The sequence below is a fragment of the Pyxicephalus adspersus genome, chromosome 2 (assembly GCF_032062135.1).
Source record: "Pyxicephalus adspersus chromosome 2, UCB_Pads_2.0, whole genome shotgun sequence".
NCBI lineage: Eukaryota > Metazoa > Chordata > Amphibia > Anura > Pyxicephalidae > Pyxicephalus > Pyxicephalus adspersus.
Window position 1 is genome coordinate 105,877,345 of NC_092859.1, and position 23,267 is coordinate 105,900,611.

General features: G+C 34.8%; 1 protein-coding gene across 1 annotated transcript in view; it reads right to left on the reverse strand.

Moving 5' to 3' along the window:
* Positions 1-1,171: 1,171 nt before the first annotated feature.
* Positions 1,172-23,267, reverse strand: part of PCLO (piccolo presynaptic cytomatrix protein) — a 150,793-nt gene continuing 128,697 nt past the window's right edge. The window contains 7 exon segments of the mRNA XM_072399050.1: positions 1,172-4,418; positions 7,292-7,437; positions 9,273-9,407; positions 13,557-13,615; positions 16,270-16,408; positions 20,082-20,261; positions 22,181-22,375. Coding sequence (XP_072255151.1) covers positions 4,278-4,418; positions 7,292-7,437; positions 9,273-9,407; positions 13,557-13,615; positions 16,270-16,408; positions 20,082-20,261; positions 22,181-22,375 — 995 coding nt within the window. The 3' untranslated portion in view covers positions 1,172-4,277.

The following is a 23,267-nucleotide window of genomic DNA, read 5'->3' on the forward strand; positions in this document are numbered from 1 at the left end:
GTTTAGGGCATCTGCCCTATTTGTTGGATTTATAAGATAAATGATGGAGTGACCTAAATGAAGGGGGAGAAAAAAGCTGTTTATAATGAAGGTGAGTGGGATTACTGACTTTTTGGACCCAAGCAGCCAGCCTTAAAATGCCTTTACCGTCTCCCTCCAGACCTTTTATTTTCATTATTTTTTTTCTTTTGCAGGTTGTCGCTGCCGCATTAGTGTTTTTCTATTTTTCCAGCTGACATCAGTTAGGCTTTAAGTCCTATGAGAAGGTGGATTGAAAATTCGATAAATTGAATGCTCACAGTACTGCCGTGACTGGAAAAAAGGTGTGGTTATTTGTTTAGTAAAATGTTTTATTGGATATGTTGGTTAAAATTAATAAAAACGCTCTGCACCCCTTTTTTTAAAAAAAAGGGGTGCAGCACCGCCCCCTCTTTCTTGATCCACTAGGCGATCGAGAATAAATGGGAGCACAAAGCCTTAGGTGCTCCTTCTGCGCATGCCTGAGCATCCTGGGCATGAGCAGAAGGAGCCTTTTCGTGAAAAGAGAAAAATTTACTGATCTCAAGCTTGGGCAGTGAGATTGGTACGTTTTTTTTCCCAACCTACGTCACCCGATCTCGTGCCTGCATCGGGTGACGTAGGAAGAAGAACCAGTAAGAAGAGGCGAAAATGGTGCCGCCATTGGAAGACACCTCCAGACCGATCGACTGCTCTGCGGGATTGAGTGTAAGTGTATTTTTTTTTGTTTTAGCCAGTTTTGAGTTTAGTTTCTCTTTAATAAATTACTTTTTGAAGCTGGGTGATCCAGCAAATCTGGAATGAATTTCTGGCAAATGTTTTGAATCCTGGACCAGATCCATTCCAGGTTTGTGGAATCACCCAGCCTAAATGATGAAAGTGTATTCTCTTAAGCCTTGGAGAGCATTAATAAATCACGGTCATTATTTCAGATTTGACCAGTTCCCTTTATAATTATATGTTAGTTCTAGTGTTACAATACATGGCCAATTTAATGGCTTTTGCTTTAAATTTTGAAATGCATTTTATGGTATTTTCATGCAAAATAGCTGTCTGTGAGCTGTAATATATGCCTTTATGTGAACACAGAAAGCTTTTAACAGACCTAATAGTTTACACATTGTAAAATGATACACAATAAATTCACAAAGAATAGGATGTTATAAATATTTATTAGCTTGACTGGATTACAACCTTTTGTACATCACATTTGCATAAATTCTCAAGTTACATTTTGTGTACAACCACAAAAACTATGACATGGATTTTTACATTAAATGAAGAAACATTAACAGATTTACAGGCATATTTCTATACAGTTCATTAATGTTTAACTCATTTGTACAACCGATTTAAACAAATGATCTTAAAGGGATTAGAAGGGGAAAATAAATCTAGGATGACAATAATAAAAATACACAAATATGGGCAGACCTCCATCAACGCATGCAACATTCATGTGAAAACATTTATTTCAGGACACTACAGGATTTACGTAATTTAAATATATATATTTAATTTTTTTTTTACATTTTCTTCATATATCTCTCATTTATCAGGCTCTCTGTACAGATTCTCAATGAATGACAACAAACACGCTGTTCAACCATTGCTGGTTCATCATCTGAGCACATCACATACCAACTTTACATGTACAATTGAACAGAATGCTCACATTCACATGCTGAATGCCTAATGGAATTAGAATCCCTCGGTTTTTCTCATCTATCTACAAAAATGTAGACTTATTTACATAATAACAAATAGGTACTTGCTCCTAACATCTGTAGAGTCAGAATTTGTTAGAATAGCGAAGCACAGACTAATGATTCTCATGGTCTAAGTCTTAGAGAGAGGGAATTCATCTGACTGGCCATGTTCATGTAGATTTTTTGGGGGGATAGCTGGGTATTCTTTTTGTTAAGAGTAAAATAAAACTTATTTGTATTGATTTTACTGAAAAAAAGACAATAGTATTCAAAATACCTGAAACAATGCAACTTAAGCATTTCTGAGATGTTAATAAAACATCAGGCACTAATAATGTCTTTTTTTTTAATATGATTTGGTAGGTGTGCTGATGTTCAGGGTAAAATAACATGCATTTTATATTTAAATTGTTATTTCCTTGTCTTGTAAGTAATTCTTTATTCTTTCATTAGTATTCATTATGTGTGCTTAAGTAAGGTTATGTTTTAAATACTGCAAACAATTAAAAAGAGGCAGATATCATCTCTTTAATCTGCAGCCATGGAATACTTTTGACTCACGCTCAGCATCCAAACCTCATCATTTCCAAACGAGGCCACTCAACATATCTAACGTAACTAACTATAGAAATCTCACTCACTTCTAATCACGCACGCTGTGCTTTTTGTTTCAATGTTTCTATTCCTGCAGATTAAACTGAACTCTAAAATTTGCTTTGCATATAAATAAACATATATTTAAATAATTATTTTTTTTATCTTGGCTCTCTCTCTATATATAAAATTAATATTAAGAGTGGACTAGTTGCCAACAAATATCTGATTCTATGTAATCACTTCTAGGAGAAGCAAAAGCAATAAACACTATTAATGTGTTCAAATATATGTGCAAAAACAAAAATACTGATAGTTGTTTCTTACACAAAAAGTTTTTTTGTTTTTTTTTTGTTTTACACAATTTTTTTGTCATTTTTCACTTACAGAAAAAGCATTGACACATCAATGTTGCATAGAATACTTCCATGATAACTCAAGAATTTGGTTTAACACGTTGTTGGCACACTTCGGAAGCATATTATACGCTGCTAAGTCATTGATGCACCAAAACATTGTCACTCACTCTGTATGACAGATGACAGAAGCATCTGTAGCATGTTATGTATATAAGACGTACTTATCCTAAGGTATGTCTAAGCTAAGGAAAATCTGGGTCTACTTGCAGCTTCTGTACACTATAAATGGTCAGAAAAAATGGAAACAAAATATGTGTAATTTCATGGTGTGTCGGAGAACAAATACCATCATATCAGTGGAATGTAGTAAATGAAAGGCAAAGCAATGTTAGCCCTGCTAATTTCGTGTTGATTACAGGTTTCCTTGCAAGAATCTGTATTTGTGCTATCATTCTGAAATGATGTCTCCGTAGCAACCATTCGCATGCTTTGCAGTCACTTTAACTCTCAGCATAAAAGAATAGCATTTGAAAAATGCAATATTGTAGATTTTTAAAATGCAATATCAGAAATGTTCTTCGTAATGGAAACACGGTTGGAAAGAGAAAACAAACACATATTTGATTTGCAATTATTTTATCTGACGTTAAGTAACCTTCCTTTTGATAGAAACCACTTAGGAACACACTGTGTGATAGGCAGTACGTATGTACATAAGTGACCGTAGCAATTATCGCTACATTTTCAACATACCCATCATTCATTCACCTGAGTACTAAGAGAAAATTAAGAACCTTTTTGTTCTTCATATGCTTCTCCTAACTAAAAGGTGGCATGTAGAACAACACACATGGGCCCCTGTTACCTATTTACTTACTGAAACCCTTCCTCAGTTTTGTGCCACAGGACTTTTTGACAAAAACCAGTTAATTTTTTTCCCATTTTTGGTATTTAAACCAATGAATCAGAAATTGCAGTACCTGACCTATGCTAATATAAGCCCACAACAATTACTGAGCTCATGTTTTTCACCATGTTTGCAAATTGAATCACAGAATAAAAGATAGGCACTGCACGTTAACTGTACGGTAACTGTACACGTGGCATAGAGAGAACATTATCTGGAGCTTAGAGGAAGGAAATATACTGGTTATTCCTGTACATATGCCAACTCCAAGAAACACCATAAACAGCATTTTATATTGTCTATCAATGGAAAACATCTAAGGTGCAAATTAGTTTAAACATATATCAAGAAAGTTACTTTATTCTAATATAACCCTTATTTTATATTGCCTTGTTTCCAAGTGCTTCTAAGCCCGTCTGTGAAAAGAAGCCTAACAGATCTAGTAAAGCACTTACACACGCTAATCTGAAAATATGACCGATCCTCTAGACACCAGCTATACTTTTTGTCAGCACCTACAAGTTGTCATTTATTATTAGCAGATTCATCTTATTTCCCATCGACTGCAAAACATGTCAACAAAGACTTCAAAGCACGGCTTGAAACAAGTGCAAATTTTGTTTCCTAGGCAGTCTTTAATTCCACTGAAACTAAAATCATTTCTGACATCTTGCTCCCAGCTAGTAGTGTTCAGTGTGTCTGAGTAGAGCTGGCTAAAAGTTTGTGCCAATTTACTATCCTTTTCCGAAGGTCCACTTTGTCCAGCCAAATGTAAGCTTCACCTATAAGAGTTTTCTTCATAAACTTCCCTCCATTTGAAGCAAGCAAAATCTATGGAAGACAAAATTAAGAAAAAGATTAAGAGAAATTAGTAAAAAGAGACGGAGGCACTGTAATAGTAAAAATGATACCTAAACATGCAGTGTAACAGGCAATTAATATTTTTTTTTAATTTTAACTATATTCTTCTATCTTAGTGCAACATTTTTGGAAATATATCCCATTACCATGGGATTGAAGACAATTTCTGCCAAAATACATTGGTTTGGTGTTTTTGATAAATTAAATTGGGAGTGATGTATTAAATTCTTCTAAATTTCCGGGTTTGTCTAACAATGAAGACCATTACAAAGTGCTGTCATACGCCGCTAATATCCTAATGATGTTGAATGTACTCAATTATAATGGTATCGCTGTATCTCTAATATGATGGAACTCTTTAGGGTTGGCCCTGTGGTGGAGTGATAACAAATACAGCAGAGAAATGTCACCACTGAACTCACTGTTAGGTACAAACATTTAGTGGGGTATTTGTTCCTACTGCCTCAGATGGCTTTCCGCTGTGAGCATAATCCAGGGAACATACCTTAACACTCAAAAAAGTTATTTCATTTTAATAGGTACTAATACACTCTTGCTGTCAAATCTCTTCCCCTTTTTGCTCACATTTAAAAAAAGAATAAAAAAAGTGAAAAAATAAATATTGCTTCAAGACAGGCACTTTATTGCAGATGGGATAGACATTATCCCTTATGAAATAAAATAAACGTATCTGCCTGGTTACAATTTTTTTCTTACACTGACTTGTTCTTGCCCCATTGCAGGCATTGCCATATTCACCTGGTCCTCTCCTGGATTTAGGATTAGCCAGACATGAATGACCTACCTCCCCCACACGTGTGCCAGGAAAACCAGCATTTTACATTGAACTGCACTTGTAAAGCTCAGTTTACATGAAACAGAAAGGTAATATTATTTTTTTGCAGAAGTCACATTGCCTGTCCACCCTGCCGTAAATAATCTGCTTGCTCCATCATAATACTTACCATGTACAACACTTTGTCCAAGATTTCGGATATTCACGAATATTGAGGCTGATTTACTAGGTGATTTGAAAATGTTCTCAATAAATTTAGATAAGATTCACTTCAATTATCCAATCACCTGCAGATAAAATACGTACACAGGGATTTTCTATTCACATGATTGGATAATTGGAGTACATCTTCACACAGTTTATTGAGTAAACATTCTCAAATCCTGTAATAAATCATCCTCTATGTTTTAGTGTTAACCGAATATTGTTATACAGTAACTGTGGATTTATGTTAAGAGATCAGATTTTGACCTAAACTATACTTATTAAGATAAAGTCTAAATAAAAATAGAAAAACTTTTATAAGGGTTTGCTGAATGGCTGGACAGCTTGGGCAAAAAAAATCAGGTGTTTTAACTATTCACATCCTACTAAAAAAATGTTTTTGTTCCTGCTGTGATATCTGAAGTCTGCTTTCTGGTATACTAGTTAGGTGGGGTGAGGAACAACGTCTGTATCTTCTTAAAAATAGTACAGCAGTAATTTAAAGGTCATTTATCTATACTAAACAGCCATTATTACCTAGACTGTCACCATTATGGAATAAATTGTAGGTTTTGTACTCACTTACATATGTATCATTTTACAATTAAAAGAGTTCTTTAATTCAAGAGTGATGAGTGGTCCACCACAGATCCCATCTGCTAAAACCGTCCCCATGTGTATTTGTTTATCAAGACAGATATGAAGATGGGACCTTGATATGAAATCTAGGGTGACATGGATGTCAGTGTAGATTTGCAAAGAGAGGCAGCAGATGATGAGTGGTGGGAAAGATGGATAAGTTTGGCTGTAGTGTTCATAATCGATTGTAGAGGGAAGAGTCGAGTTTGATAGAATACGAAAGAGAAGGAGGATACAGTAGTCCAGTCGAGAGATGATGAGAGCATTTACAAGGAGTTTGGTGGTCTCTGGGGGCAGCAAGGGGCAGATTTTGGAGATTTTGCACAGGTGAATGTGGCAGGACCTTGAGTTGTTCTGCAAGTCAGGGGACAAAAGGAAGGTGGAATTCCAAGGTGATGCCAGGACAACGTGCCTGAATGGAGGGCAAATAGCAGTGTTATGAGCAGTTAGAAAGATGTCAGGGGGAGATTTTGAAGATAAAGGAGGAAGGAGAAATATGAGTTTTGCTTTAAACAGGTTAAGTTTTACTCATGGCTGACAAAACAGCATGATAAGATGGCTGACAAACAGCATGAAAATTTGTGCAGGACCAAGGAATACAAGTCAGAGGTGGGGAGGTACATTTGTGAGGTATTTTCATACGGATGGTTATTGTAAGCCAATGGAGACCTGGTCCAAGGACTGCGCCTTAGGGAGAAGATGGATTGTGGTTAAATTGAGTGGAATCTTTGTTCGGAAAGTTGATTTTAGAAAGAGTGGAAGTTAGTGAAGGAGGGTATTTTGAGAATAGAGTGTGGTTCAGGTCAAGAGATCTCTCTGCCATCGACCTTGCCTGGAACGCTGCGAGGGAGGGTAAGATGTAGGTTTGGATGTAGGTGAAGGTGGGTGAGGTTACAGAGTTTGGAAAAGACAAGATACAGTTTGTGCCCAGCAATGTGTGTGGGGTGTTTTGTTAATCCAAAGGAGCTGGTAATAAATAATAATATAGGCCTGGATGAGGCTTGCTTCCCAATGTCCACTAAACATATTTTTATATGATCAGTCCAAAAAAAAACATTCTAGAATAAATCAAAACATTTTCTCTTGTATTATTTTCCAGTTTTGGCAAATTCAAGAGTGCAATTATTACTTAAAATGTGCAAAAAATTTATTTTTAGTTGCAGTACACTTTAGGTGGTCAAATGTTCCATAAGAAGCTAATTACCTGCAGTGAGTGTCCAGCAGGACTCATGCTAAAACGAAATGTCTCATTGAATGAAGGTTCTCGATCATGTCTACAGACCCTGGTTTTCTTCTTTATTATTCGCTTCTGACTTGCTATATTAATGACATAGAGTTTCACATACAGATCTAAAAAAAATGAAAATGCAGATAAAAGGAATTAATATAGTTTCTCATTTTCTGCTGTTTGTAGCCTTTTAAATGCACTGCATACTAATTACAGAAGTATTTCTGGTTATACTATGCAGTTGTACAAAAATGACATATCTGCCACATTCTAACACACACACACATCCCAAAAACATGCAGCAAGGTTATCCCCCCCCCCCCCCCCCCAGTTGGCCTTGGAAAGTGTAAATGACATTTGTATCTGACATATTTGAGGAACATTTAGTGTTATGCCTTTAGATATTGTAAAGTTACACCACTGCATACATCCAACCTTCTGGCTATGCAATCTATTTTACAGATATAATTTATGTCATGGGATACAAAATCGTTTGGGGAACCATTGTTATACCAACTGTCTTTGTCTCATTTATTCAGTTATGAGTTGTTTATAAAGTTATGAAACAACTTCATGGTCAACTATTCATAGTTTCAGGGCACAGGATCAAAAAAACCTTAAAAGAACACTAGCCAAACAGCTATAGATACACAAAACACATACATGTGAACCATTTTACCAAAAATATGTGGAATTATGTTTAGCCAGTTTTGTGAGTGATGCACTCTGCCACACTGCATAGTCAGAAGGGAGTCACCACTCATCTGACATTCAATGGTAAAGAGGTTCTGATTACAACCTGCTGCTCCACTGTGTCTTTATAAAGAAAGTGAGAGTGTCTGGAAGTGTGCCATTGCACATGCCAATGTACTTTAAATTTTTGTTTTAGTCACAATGCTGGTCATTACTACATTCCCAAGTAACCTAGTACAGAGTAATGAGTAATGTTGAGGGAATTTGAATCTGTTGTGTTCATCAACAGTTTGCCACAATATACTGCATATATAAAACATAGATGACACCCATATGTGTGCAGAACTTATGTGGAATAAAAAAGGGGAAGGGAGAAACTTTATAGCCATACATTTTAAGAAGATTCAAGGGCAACATGGAGGGATGCTAACCATTCAATTTACAGCTTTCCTTGATTTCTTTTCTAAGTAGACATATGGTCATGTTACAATAATGTACAACTACATAATTGAATTTGTAGAATTTCACCACTTTCAAGTAGAATTTTGCTAGAAAAATCCAGCCAGCGTCCAGTAACAGTCTGTCACTGGCCATTGGTTGATGGCTTCACTGAGCTGCACGTTGTACCTTTTACCATCAGCCAAATGGATTTGCTGAGCTGTAGCATAGTGCCCAGTAAATCCTGCTTGGAGCTGATAATAGGTGAAGCGTTCAACTTTACTAATCAAGGGGAAAAAAAATTAAAATCTGTAGGCACCAACTTTGATCACTGCACATTGGAGTTGTTTGGCTTCATTGACACAAGCTTAATGAACAATGTTCACATGGAATGTGACACAGACTTGAAGACATCTACCAAGCACATACTGTGAATGCTGGATTCTATGGTACAGAAAGAATTCACAGAATTATGTATATATATAAATGCCTGTTAAGTGGCAATATAATTTTAATCTTTGTAAAAACAAATGTTTATATATACTTTAGCATCTCAGTGAGCTCTGTATTTTTGTTTTGGTCTAGAATACTGATTGGCCTGATCTCAAGAAAGAGCTGCAATGTTCTGTTGAATTTTTACAGTTTGGTACAGACTTGCTTTATACAGTGATATCCTTTATATCTGAAGTGCTGCTGGTAATTATGTAATGACTGGCATCATACCTGTGCTACCTAGGTTGTGTTTGCAAGATTTTTAGTATTCGCTGAGTTTGTGTAAATCATTGATTTCTTCTTATAACTATGAAAGATAAAGAATGGCACATACCTGGTAGATGGTCTGGAGACTTAAATTTATATGTAATATTTCTACACTGTAGGATTTCCACAATCAACTGCTCTCCATCAGTCTTCATTTCTTTTTTCAGGGCAATCTTGATTTCTCCCATAACTTGTGTTTTACCTGAAAATTATTTAGGCAAATATAAGTTTATTGAAAATTTCTTTCCTGACCTGTTCAGTAAAGACCAGCGTACAAAGTAGCAACCCTCCAGCCAGAAATGAAATGTTTTTTTTTAATTCTGCACTATCTTTATAAATGCACCATATAGGGGAATATTATGTTTTGATTATTTTGTTTACAAGGGTTCCAGTAATCACTTTTCTACCCCTGGGTTTTCAAATCTATAATTTGCTCAAGCTTTACTGTTGTCAAAAACAAACAGGCTCCACTTAAAACCCTGTAAGAAAATAAATTATTTGTTTCTGGCAAATCTTTAGGAGAAGTAACAAAATAACTAAGAAATAAGACTTTGTGTTACAGCTTGGAAAACTAAATCAAGCACTTCAAATCTTCAACAAGCTTGAATGAATTAATGTTTCCATGGTGAGCCATTTTCTATTTACTGCCACTATAAGCAATAAACTACAATAGTAATAATGGTCCCCATGCTGTGATAAAATTCCAAAACTGGAGCATATTAGTACATACAAAGAATATAGGAGGGTGCATTTATGTGCAGCTACGTATAAAACAGTAACACATGATTGTAGCATTCTTTACATTAGGAAGCATTGGAATAGACGTGATTTCTGGGGGAAATATTAACTGTGTGTCTGGTCAAGACATTGCCTAATCAACATTTTTCTTTAAAGTTGCCTGTAGAGTTTATGTGGTAGTTGGGCATGCAAACAGTGGGCATAACCTGGTCTTTCATGTAGCAAAATACCATTAGGGCTTTCCAGAGTGTTCCATAAACTTGGTTTACAAAGTTCATCCCTGCTGGCCTAGCAAGTTTATATCAAAGAAGGGTGCTGCTTATCTCCTTGTATAATAACAATCAGTATAGGTAGCTTGGACAATATTCCTAATACAGCTCTTAGCCAGTGAGTGTCTACCTGCCACTACAGACCTGGGATCCATTCCTATTGTAATATAATGTCATCTCATGTCAATTGGCTGCTTACTTACATTTAGGTGTCTATGGAGATTATTATATATTGCATTCTCTTATTTTATAAATATTGCACCCACTTTTAAGGGTCGTCTCTTTTCCAGAGCAAGTGTGCAGATTGCAGCATCCCTAAAATAACCTTTTCTTTGTAAAATTTGAGATCTTTTTTGAAGAACACTTGGCTATAAGATCAAAGTATATTATGTAGGGGTGTGCCAGGTAGGGTGATGACTTGCAGGTAATATATACCTGGGTTCACAATATATATCTAGTGGAGCTTTTATTGAGAATATCAGTATAACATCATTCACCATTAAAGTAAGTTTTGTTAGATAAGTTTTACTATAAACATTTGCTAATTCTCTTCACAATAATATTCAATATAGTTAAATAGAATATGTAATATAACATATATTGACTGCCTTTGTAATCATCATGGTAATGATTTCTTTAACTTACTAGATAATAGACTATTCAAGATGTTTCACAGACATTGGGTTTTTGGGTTTTCACCCTTATCACTGTGGAATTAAAACACTTGGACTATTTAGTTAGCATTTCAAGTTTTTGATATCAGTTCTTTTTGTATGAAAATATTACCACAGACTGGGAATTCAGTAATAACTCACAAAACAGAGCTAGAAGACTGGTTTGTAAATACTGTTCAGAGTAGATTCACATTAACCAGAAAAGTGTACCTAATGGGGACATCCTTGGTGTACCTGATACTGGCAATTCACAAAGAGTTAAAAGCCAGTTAAGGCTGCTATAACATTTTATGAACCCTATTTAAATAAGGTTAATAATGTTTCCAATCCAGAAGTGGTTCTTTTTGCAGTCCTCAGGGGATTTGTGACACATCATGTTTGTAGATCTCAGAATTGCAAGAAAAAATAAGAACTAAAGAACGAGGTCAATGAACTCTGAATGATCTCACAAACATCTCCAATTGACGTTAAATGAGAGCAGACTGCCTATCAACAAAAGTCTAAAACCCTTTTATACAAGTGTATATAATGTATTCCGTGACTAAACACCATGGCTGTGCAAGTTATTGGAAACCCAGTAGACAATTATATATTAGTGACCTTTGAGTGTCACAGGAAAATATTAGGTTTTATCAAAAAATAAGTGGTTCTTGCAAATATTTTACAAGCAAAGGTAGCTAAAAATAATACTGCATGTAAATATACCACTAATTTTGCAGAGGGTTCAATTTGCCAAATATTCAACAACTGGCAAACTAATTTTTTTTTATGCAGTCAAAAAATAATTATATAAATATAATTAATACCTTTTTCATACAAAAACATATAGATTACTAGAAACCTTTCTCTATATTTAATGTACAGCGCTGCGTAATATGTTGGCGCTATATAAATCCTGTTTAATAATAATAATAATAATATGTTTACTACAACATCCTTTAAATAGGCCGTTCCTTTTCTTCATATCCCTACCCATGGAATGCAACTTTATAGAAACCTGCAATCTGAGAAACCCGCGATATTATGCTATGATATTATGCTAGCTATCATTGCTGACTTGGCTGGAAAAAATACAGCTTGGCAGGATGGTGTTCTGATCCTCTGCCTCTTTACTTTCTGAATCACTGAGCCAGAATGAGTGTACAGCTCCAGTGTCCAGATAATTGTCATACAATTAACTGCATGCCAGTTCGAAGGCAATGACAGACTGCTGCAACCAAAAGATCAGCTTTACATCCAGGCAATCAGCATTATTTGGAATGAGTTCAACAATGGCAGTAGGAGTACTTTAGGAAATTCTTTTTTATTATAATGTAGCTTATCTGCATACTCACATTTTTGCCTTGATCTAAATCCACTTGTTTTGCCAAGTCCACAGTAACACAACTATTTTAACTGTAATAGGTATTTTCACACCTGTAAAGCTATCTAACTATCCAGACACTTTTCAAAACGCCACAATTTTATTGCTTTTTTGAACAGTGGAAATTTCTTTACATTTTTACATTTTATAGATTTTTATTATATTTAATTACACTCAAGATGCTCCTATAACCTTGTTAGGACATATAAACAAAGAAAAGAGACTCTCCTTTCCTAATCCCTATACCTTCAGCTGGGGTTAGGGTGGGGTACCAGCCAGACAATGCACTTAAAGCATAACTAAGAAAAAAAATATATATATATAACTTCAGGTGCATGAGATCGGCATTCTTCTTGGCCCATTATCAGCCATGCGCAAAAGGAGCAGCCAGAAGACGATAAAAACATAATGTGAGCGCATGATGAGGGATACCCGCATGATGCATCCCAGGTGGCTCTGCGCTCCCATTCTATCTTTATCGCCATAGATTTTATGTACAATACACCATTTTCATTTAGGCTTGCTTTAAACTAGGGTTGTAATATCTATTATGTACAGCTATTTAGGTAATTATCCCCTTCTTTAAAGTTGTTAAAATTTGCTGTTTAGATAACTTATTTTAAAAAATCGGCAGCATCATTGTAATAGAATACCATAGTACATTGACAGTAAACCTTGTGACCATAAAGTTATGTACAGTTAGGTCCATAAATATTTGGACAGAGGCAACTTTTTTCTAATTTTTGTTCTGTACATTACCACAATTAATTTAAAATTAAACAACTCAGATGCAGTTGAACTGCAGACTTTCAGCTTTATTTCAGTGGGTTGAACAAAAAGATTGCATAAAAATGTGTGGAACTAAATAAAGGCTTTTTTTTTAACACAATCACTTCATTTCAGAGCTTAAAAGTAATTAGACAAATTAAATCATTTCTAATACTTGGTTGAAAACGTTTTGCTGGCAATGACAGCCTGTAGTCTTGAACTCATAGTCTTCAACAAGTGAAAAGCATGCTCAATTGGGTTCAGATCGGGTGACTGACGTGTAAAAAAAAAAGGCTTTAGTTCTTCACATTTGTATGCAATCTTTTTGTTCAACCCACTAAATTAAAGCTGAAAGTCTGCAGTTCAACTGCATCTGATTTGTTTCATTTAAAATGAATTGTAGTACAGAACCAAAATTAGAAAAAAAGTTGTCTCTGTCCAAATATTTATGGACCTAACTGTATATAATAGTGGCATAAAAGTAAAGAACTACCAAAGGGGTTTAAAACTAGAACAAGACAAGTGATTATATATCTTACCTTCTGTTTCAGTCAAGCCCATGACTGTTTGATCTTGTCCATTCTGATTCATTTTCCCACTTGAAAATACAAAATAATAAAGACATCCTTGATATAAGTTTAATTTTGTTACAGAGTTACATTGAAACATATATCTTTATTCTATTGCTGGAACAGTGACTATATGATTTATTTTACTCATTAAAAAGTAATATACAGGTAAAAGGTAAAGAAAAGCACTGATTACTTAGAAACAATAGCCCTACATATCTTGTTATATTTATAGCTGTTCCTCCACAATGGCATTTAAAGCAAAACATCAGACAAACAAATAAAAATAACAATGAAATATGAATATGCTGTGTGAAGGACTGGTAAATCTGTAAAGTGAAATTGTGTAATTTACACTAATTTTCCACACTTTATAACCAGAAATGTGACACATGTAACTCCTAAACAAGCAGTTCATCTTCTTATATTACCTACCCTCCTCAAGTTTTCTAATAGGACAGGGTATCTTGGCCCAGTGAGATGAAAGCTGGCCAACTAATGCAGCCATCACATGGATTGCCTAACTGAAATATATTACTTTAAGTTTTGTTCTTTGGTTTGCTTTCTTTTGTTTTTTAGGGGTTTTTATTTGATTGCTTTTTGCAAGATTTCCAAGCACCTAAAAGTAAAGTCAAGCTAGGGAAAGATATGCTAGAAATTTTGAACAGACAACTTATTTCTAATCGATAATGTGGGGAAAAGGAAATGTAAGATAAAAGTTTGTTCTTTTTCCAACAATGTGGTCTAACTTACCTCCCTTTTTATATTGGAATCTATCCTCTACATTAGTCTTTCTCAATGTTTTTAACATGGGGGAACCCTTGAAATAACTTTTAGGTCTTTAGGGAACCCCTGCTATAATTACTATACCCACAACTCACAGTACATTAGTATGGTGGTTAGTAGGAAAAATGCCTCTTACATTGCTGGCCATTGTGAAGCATGTTAACTCCACAGCCAAAAAGTTCATTGATGTCAGGTAAACTAACCTGAGAAGTGCAGATTACTCATTGATTAAGGAACCCCTAGCAACTTCTGGAGAAACGTTGGGTTCCACAGAACCCTGGCTGAGAAAACCTGGTCTTCATGGCCTTCAGATATCATTATCATAAGAGATAGAGGAGGTTGCCATTGCTGGCCACCTTCTGAAGATATTAGCTGCCTGGCTATTATGCTGACCCACTAGTTTAAATTTAAGCCAATTTTACCTTTATTCTAAGAATTTAGAACAGGTATACATATCAGGAAATTCTATTTCTGTCATAATAAAAGCATTCCATTAAAGTATGGCTCTAAGTTTTTTGGTGTAGGTTGTGGAAGGACAAGAATTTCTTGCAGATTTTTTTGTTATTGTTGTACAGAATTTCCTTTTTTTCCCGTCCCACTGACACAACAAACAATAGGGATACATTTGACGTTTAACAACATGGAAATTATTTTAACTTTTTTGCTCCATGTCTTTCTCCACAGTTTTGCTACTATATTTTTTCAGGTTTTTTATACCTTATACAAATGGCTCCTAAGAAATAGAATTAAACTGAGAGTAAATTTTACTATCAATGACACGAATATCAAAGGCCAGAATCAAATGGCTTTGGTTCATATCAGATCATTACCATACATGTCAAAAAGGAATGCAAAGGCCACTTGAAACAAGGGTAATACAGCTTAAAGGGAGATCAAATACAGGTTAGGAGAAGGTCAAATGCAGGTGAAATGTATCTGTGAAAGAATTTTATGGGTATATATATTTTTATTTGCATTTTAGTCATTAGGAAGAACAACATGAAAACAGAACAATTGTACATCCAATAAAAACCACAATAAGAAACATATATGATGTAAAGCAATAAAACACAGGGGGAGGGAGATTAAGGATACCAGAGGTGGGAAAACGGGGTGGGGAGTGAAATAAGGTTATACCAATCTCAGAATCATCTCAAACTCATGCTAAATGGAAGCAAAAGACATCTATAAATAAGTGTATCTGTGGGAGGAAGAGAAGAAGAGGAGGGAGGGAAAGCCAGGCTTTTGAAGGGCAACCAGAGTTAAATTTAAAAACACAAAATGTTAATGTTCCAACAACATAATTTACAAGATTAAGAGCTGTGTCTCTATAAATGAATCCTAGGCTAACATATAACCACCAGTTTCGCAAAAAATAGCAATATAGTTTAGTATCATACTAGGTTAGCGATGGCGATAAGGTGTCCCACCCGACATGTTTCGCCCGAACCAGGCTTCCTCAGGGGTAAGGGGAGACTTAGTATTTTTGCTGGGGCTTTTTACCGCATTAAGAGCCTTATGATACCGAATTGCTACTTGTAAGTGATTTGATAGTGAGAGCCATATCAATTTGGACGTACTGCTGGTGTTTCCAGATGTCCGAGTGGAGTGAACGGTGGGATAGAAACTATTTTTTGAGATACTAGTGGTTATATGTTAGCCTAGGATTCATTTAGAGACACAGCTCCTAATCTTTTAAATTAGGTTGTTGAAACAATAAAAGTTTTTAAATTTAACTTTGGTTGCCTTTCAAAAGCTTGGCTTTCCCTCCCTCCCTGACATTTGAAAATATGTACTTACAACCATCAAAATTGTCATTCAGATTTTTTGACCCATGTGGGAACTGCTTTGATCATAGTACACATTTCTTTTCTAAAAATAAGCAAAAATGACTTACATTCTGGGAACTTGAAACAAATTGTTATCTCCCTGTGTATTGCTGCCATCCGTCTCCATATTGTACCCACTGACATAGCTATTGACTGATGAAGTTGTAGAAACAGTAGATTCGGTTGTCCTGTGAGATGTTGTTCGTGCTGTATAAAAAAGAGTCAAATTCTGAATTATAGATAATAGTAATAAAATATGATACCTAAAATACAAAATATAATAAAACACAAAAAAACATAAACCTCTCAAACACCTTACAAAAGATTCTCTACAATAACAGACAAAAATAAAGTATGCTGATAATGTAAACATAGAAATAATATTTCGAATCTGTTATGATACCAATTTCTTCCATGCTTGTTATACCCACAGAATGGTGTTATATCTATATTATCACAATATTCAGCCAGGAAAGTATATAGAGGAAATTATTTTTTCAGAGAGGAGTATCTAGCCCCAATGGCACTTGTCTGACATACACATCCTTTGTTTAGTACATGTTAGGCTATCTCTATTACTGCATAGTTACTGTATAAAGTAATCATCTTTGAAAAAAATAACTCAATTTTCTAAATTATCGTATCCATTGCAACTGGTCCTTCTATGCCTTTGAGTGCAATTTTCCAATTGAACACCCACACATTTTTGACCTTCTTGATATAAAAATTTCCTGTACTCCAAATCCTTTTAATAAACTTCACAGTTCAGCTCCAGTCATTTTTCTTTGTATTTTTTGTATTTGATAGTGTCGGGATGATGGCAATTTCAGGCTTCATTGTGTCTGTGACTACCACTTGGGAGATGTCCCATTACTTCCTGTTCCCATACACCAATAAAAGAAAAACAATGAAGTGTTGTCAATAGAGAAGACACAGAAGCATAAAAATGTTCTTCTGCATGGAGAGACTGGCATGTACCCTGTTGTTAGTAGATCTATATTTGTTTGAACATGGAAATTTCCCAGAGCAAATATGTTTTCTTTTTTGCTTAGTTGTCTAGTTGTCTTAGATGTCAGTTCTTAAAATTGGAATTTCTGTGATGCTTTAGTCAATCAGCAGCTTTTTTCAAGAATTTATATAAAGAAAGATTTTTTTTTGTAAAAAAATTTCTTCTCTTTCCACATTGTCCACTTAACATTTTAGGGTCAAGAACTCTGTGATACTTTTCTGAGGAGAAACTGCAAGTTATTAATTGATTCTCTTTCATGATACCTGGGGTTTATCTAAAAAAAACTGTGAAAGTAACATTTAGCAAATCTTCTGTGTAGGTTTGTATTCTTGGTGAATGTGATTTAAATCAGAGTTTATTCATCTGCAGTAAATGCCTTTAATGGCATATACATTGAGAAATACTAGTTTCTAGGTGAACTCTGGTCCAACACCAAACAAAGCTTTTTTTTTCATTTCATATGAAATCAAGTGATAGTTAGGGCCCTTTCATATTTGTGATCGAAAGCTGCGGTGGTAAATGCTGCTGTGCAACCAGGGGCACCAAACTACACTGCAGGTAAACACGTTTGTATGTGGTTGTGGGTGTGGTGCTGTTCTTCCTCTACTAATAGTAGGGAAGGAGGGGGGTCTAAAATGGCCCTAATAAAATAATTAATAATTTTTCAGATTTATTTTTTTGTGCCGGAAAATCTTTCCATCAGAAACATACAGAAAAGAAACAAAAACATTCTTTTAGTAAAATGGGGAAGAGTTAAAATTTCTAATTGCTGTCTTTGCCTTCCTGTCCCACTGACAACCACGCCTCCAATTTCTAATCTTGGTCCTACATGAACAGGATGTGCAGGAAAATACCAGACAGGGATACAAACCTGAGTTTGTAACTCTTTTTACTGTAACTAAAACTAATAAATATAGTATGTAATTTTATCTATCTTTAAAAATTGTAGATCTTACAGTCGGATATTCAAGGTCAAACCCCAATTTCATGACTGTTCTTGCTGGCCTCTCCATCTAAACTTCCGTACTGAAACTTCATGTTGATGCTGTCCTACAGAATTGAGGCATCCTGTTAGAAGGCAGTTTCTGATTCTATATAGTTTTATATAAATAGATTTTGTCTTCTATTTTTGATGGCTTGTAAATGCATTTCTGTAAGGTCTTTAAGGATGAAGTATATGTTGTATAGATTTTCTCCTGCATAGATTTCTTCTTCTGTTTCAGAGGATCTTCAAAGGTAGAAAGCTATAATAGTGTTCTGTAATGGGGCCATATCATTTTAGTATATATGTTTCAATATTATGTTTTTTTCTAAATAAATGAGATTTTTCTGCTTTAGGTTGTTCTTAGAAAAAAGCCTTTTTAAAGGGAAAAAATTGTGCATACATTTTGTGGTGCTGTTGAAACATCAAAATATGGTTTTGCCTGGTTATAAATACACAATTTTCAATTTAAAGAAATTCTTTTTAGCTTTACATTTATCAATTTTCTTTGAAATATACAGTTCTTTCTTTCAAAATATGTTATCTGTCCGGTCACCAAACCTGATTCCAGTCTTCTGCTCTGTTGATGCAGATTTTTAAAGACAACTTTGAGCATCCATCTACATTATTGTTGGCATTACTGCCCATGTCACTTGGTTGACCTCAACATATATAACAGTGTGATGCTTTGACGTGTCCTTCTACACCTACAATTTTGTCTTCTATTGTCATTGTACTCTGTCCTGTACTAAGTCCAAGGTACTTATATTGCTGCTAACTGATATTACAAAAGAATATCTGATGACCCAAAAAAACACTTAGCGCTGCATTGCATAAACCTAGAAACCTCCAAATTTTGTATATAGAAACAAAATAACCTTAAAAAACGTATATTCAGAAAATCTGCATTTTATGGGCAAATTAGGTAAATTCTCATATCTGATTTTGATTTATTCAACATACAAAAGCAAATTCAAATTAGCCAAATACATTTCTCTTTCTGTACTATATTATTTAATTCAACCTTGCAATGTTATAAATGGTTTGTAAACCTCCCTGAAAGAAAATAGGTTGCAACCCTAAATTGAATTAAGCAAAGCTAAATCTACCATCTATATGAATATGCAGACAATTCAACAGTTAAACCTACAGTTCAAACACAAATTGTGACATTGGTTGAAGTATTTTGCAGAACTTTGTATAATTTAAGTAGTAGTAGTACGGTCTTGTAAGTTACGGACTTGTAAGTTACAATACACCAACTAAACATTCCTAAAAAGTTGTTTTCTTGAAATATGTACCAAAGCACCTTCTTCACAGCTGCTGGCTTCTTGTCATTCAGCAAAACTTCCCTGTGCCTTCTGTGGGGAAATGCACACCAATATTCTCGTTTCTCTTTTAAACAATGCACATAACTCTGTCCTCGTAGACTTAGCTCAGGGGCCACAGTCAATCTGGTCTTTTGAAGTGAAGCAGGGATGGACTTGCAAAGCTTGGCTCAATGTATACAAATATTGCATGAGCATATGACAATACTGTAGTCCCAGGCAGGAGTGTACTGGCAAGATTGTATATAGAAAAACGCCATAAGAGTATGTAGTCAACTGAAAACCAGAAATTTGGTCTGGTGAACTACCTTCATTTGAAGAAATGGTGGAATTTATTAATAAAAAAAGCACATAGCAAGCATGGTGCTGGGGTCAGCAGAACTATGTTGTGTTTTCATTTCAGGGTTTAATACCATTTCAGCAAGAATTCATCTGCAATTGAATTCTCAGTTGAATGGATTTTAGGATAATGCTAATAGTATTAGTATAGGAAATAGTATTACTATAGGAAAATAAATTTTATTAGTAAATTTTATGAAAAATAGTAATATTATTCCTTACCTTCAGCCTTGACGGACCCATCGGACATCACCTTCTTGAGTGCAAGCTGGCTTTGGTCTTTGCTGTCATTTGCTGGTGAAGGCAGATGGTCAGACTGAGTTCTTTGAATTGGGAGTACTCCTGCTATGCTGTGTCTATGCTGCTTCCTGGCATAATTACACTGACCGATTTTATGTGCTGCTGTGGCAGTGTGGGTGAAATGGAAACCCATAGTATGTATCCTCAGATGGAACCAGCTTAAATGTTATTCATGCAAACAGAAGTGTTCTTTTCTGTATTCAGATAGGTAGTGTTTTTAACATCAAAGAGACACCACATGCACAGCATTAAGGGGCTTTAAAACTGGCTGTTTCTTTTTATTGGTTTAATAATGTTTCCCACCATGATTTTAATCCTGTGAGAAGACATGCAATAACAAATTTTTGTGACAAACACAAGTATGTCTCTTAGAAAGTTTTCATTCAATTAAAAAATAAAATTCTGGGCTTTTGATAGTAAGAACATATCATATTCCATAACATTACAATAGCACTGTTTAGGAAATGGATTTCCTGTTTTCTGTTAATGCATAAATATAAATAGCTATATCATAAGGTTGAAAACAAAAGAATTCTTATTTACAATAAAAGTGCTTGCTTTAACATAAAGAATCATAGTTTCAATGTATATTGCTGCCTTTGTTTTTTTTTTGGAAACACCAGGCATTAGTAGGAAATCTCTAGCATAGCACTAATTGGTTGCAATGTCAATTGTGGGTCTGTAGGATTACTCTGCTGTAAAATTATATTTCATATGTTATGGCCCACAGTTACAGTCTATAATAGCCAGGTAGTCTCACTTTAAATATAAATATAAATACATTATAGAAACTACATAAAACTGGAGAGAGCAAAACTAATCATATCTATAATTGCTGCTCCATATTGTCAACTAAAATGTTTTATTAGAACATATTTCCATGTAATCACTAGCACTAGGTATGGCCTATACCTTCCTTTTAAATAATATCATATACATAAGCCCTTCAAAAAGTGTATATTACATTTTACAGAACTTTTTTTTACAATACTGTCCTAAAGTGTCCAACTGACATATGAATAATATTATGTACATTATATTGAACGATGTGTGTCATACAATAAACAGATCATTTACAACATATTTCATGGCTACTTTGACTATACAAAACGCCCTTAAACTCAAAACCATTGGTGGTACCCAGCCTCCATCTAGTGTTTCACTGCAACATAACAATCTATAATATGCTTAATAAGATAATAAATATTTCTGTTGAATAACGGAGTTTTAACAAATATGGGAAAAGTTTCAAGGCCAGTACATTTTGTATCACACCGCAGATTTTTTTTTTTACTAAATACAAATTTACTCTTATTTTACAACTGTATAAGTGCCTCTATAGCTTTTCTTTTTCATCTATAACACAAACAAAAAGTTTGATCTTGAAAAAAAACAATCTAGACTCTATAGTAATTCTACCGTTTGAAAGAACAAAAATACACTTATTTTTCTCTGGTAACATATTAAGAATAAATGTATAAGCATGCAGTGATATTACGCATTCACTTTGAATGATATGAGAATATGTCTTTACAATAACGTGATTTGGTGTTATGACTGGTCTGGTGTAGGCAATGGGTTTATTGTAGAGATAACATACATAGGTTTTCTTGAAACTTCTGTTGATGAGTAAATGTTTAAATGTAGATGATGCAGAAGGTAATATGTAAAAATAAAGTTCTAACTTTATGATTCCTAAACCAATTTCAGAAAACATAAATGAGGATAGTTAACCTACAGAACAAGTAATCAACACTATGGGGCATAACAGACAATATACGAGATGAAAACACTTTGATGGTAGAATGAACCAATGAGGAAACAGCCAGTTTCATTAAGTTTCAGTAAACAAAAAAATTAGGTAACATATATTAAATGTGGACAAAATTTTCACAATAAAGGACAGTTAACAAGGTGAACAAGTAGTGACAACAAATAATGGTCAACAAGGGGAAACAGCAGGAAAAGGCAACAGATGAACATTAAGCTGCCATGCTGAGGAATTTATTTGCGTCTTTTACTTGGTTGAAGGCGAAGCTGTTGGACAGCTGCTTCGGCAGCAGCGATGGCTGCTCCGGCATCTTCAAGGTGGGTCTGAGTGACACTGCCTTTACTTTGGCTACGTGATGGTCCATGTGAACGGAGGTGTCCCTCAGAGGATGACTTTGAGCTACCAGGGCTGCTATGAGATTTCTCTATAGTGGGTACCTGCATATCTAGCAGTGGAAAACAATAAAACAGTTTAAATATTGCATAATTTATTTGCGATTTTGTTATTCTATATCTACAAAAGACATGATACATCAGGCCTGATTTATTAAAGATCTCCAAGACTGGAGAAGGTATTTTAAATCCTGGACCAGATCCATTCCAGGTTTGCTGGAGAGCTGTATCAAATCAGGCCCATGGTATCGCTGACTTTTCTTGAAGCATGTAGCAATTTCTACTGTTTGTACACCAGCTGTACTAATTTTCCACTTTTATTAGATACAAACTTCCTAAATGTATTCACACATTGCCCAGCCTTACCTACTAACTTACACTAAATTACACCCACTCTTCCAAAGCCCTTGGAATTTGTTAGCTTTATTCTTCTAAAGAAAGCCAAAGAAACATCTGTAAAAGAGTTCCATAACTATCTTCTGTACATGATAAAGGCTGTAGTTTACAACAATTTAGCTGTAAAGTACTATAGTACAGGTATGAGTGATTCTACCCAGGTTTAGTTTGTCAAGGGCTTTGTGAGTCCTGTTTGAAATTAGGCGAACCAGAACTTAGTAGGTAATGCAATTAAAATCAATGAGGTGGGGGCATCATTTTAGTAAATTCTGGCTAATAGAAAAACTACTATAAAAAATGCATTTGAAACTGGGTACTTCCATTTGGGACATGTACCAAGGCAAACAATATGTAAAAGAATGAAATGAAAAAGAAAAATTTAAAGAGCTTTGAGAGCAACATTGAAAATACACAAATAACATGCTTGGGAGATGCTATAAATCTGTGCATGGTGTTAAAGAACAATAAGAGTTTTGCAGACAGTCATGGTGACAGTGTACACTGCTGGAGCACACTTTTTTTTTTGTTATACAATTAGCTTGAATTACA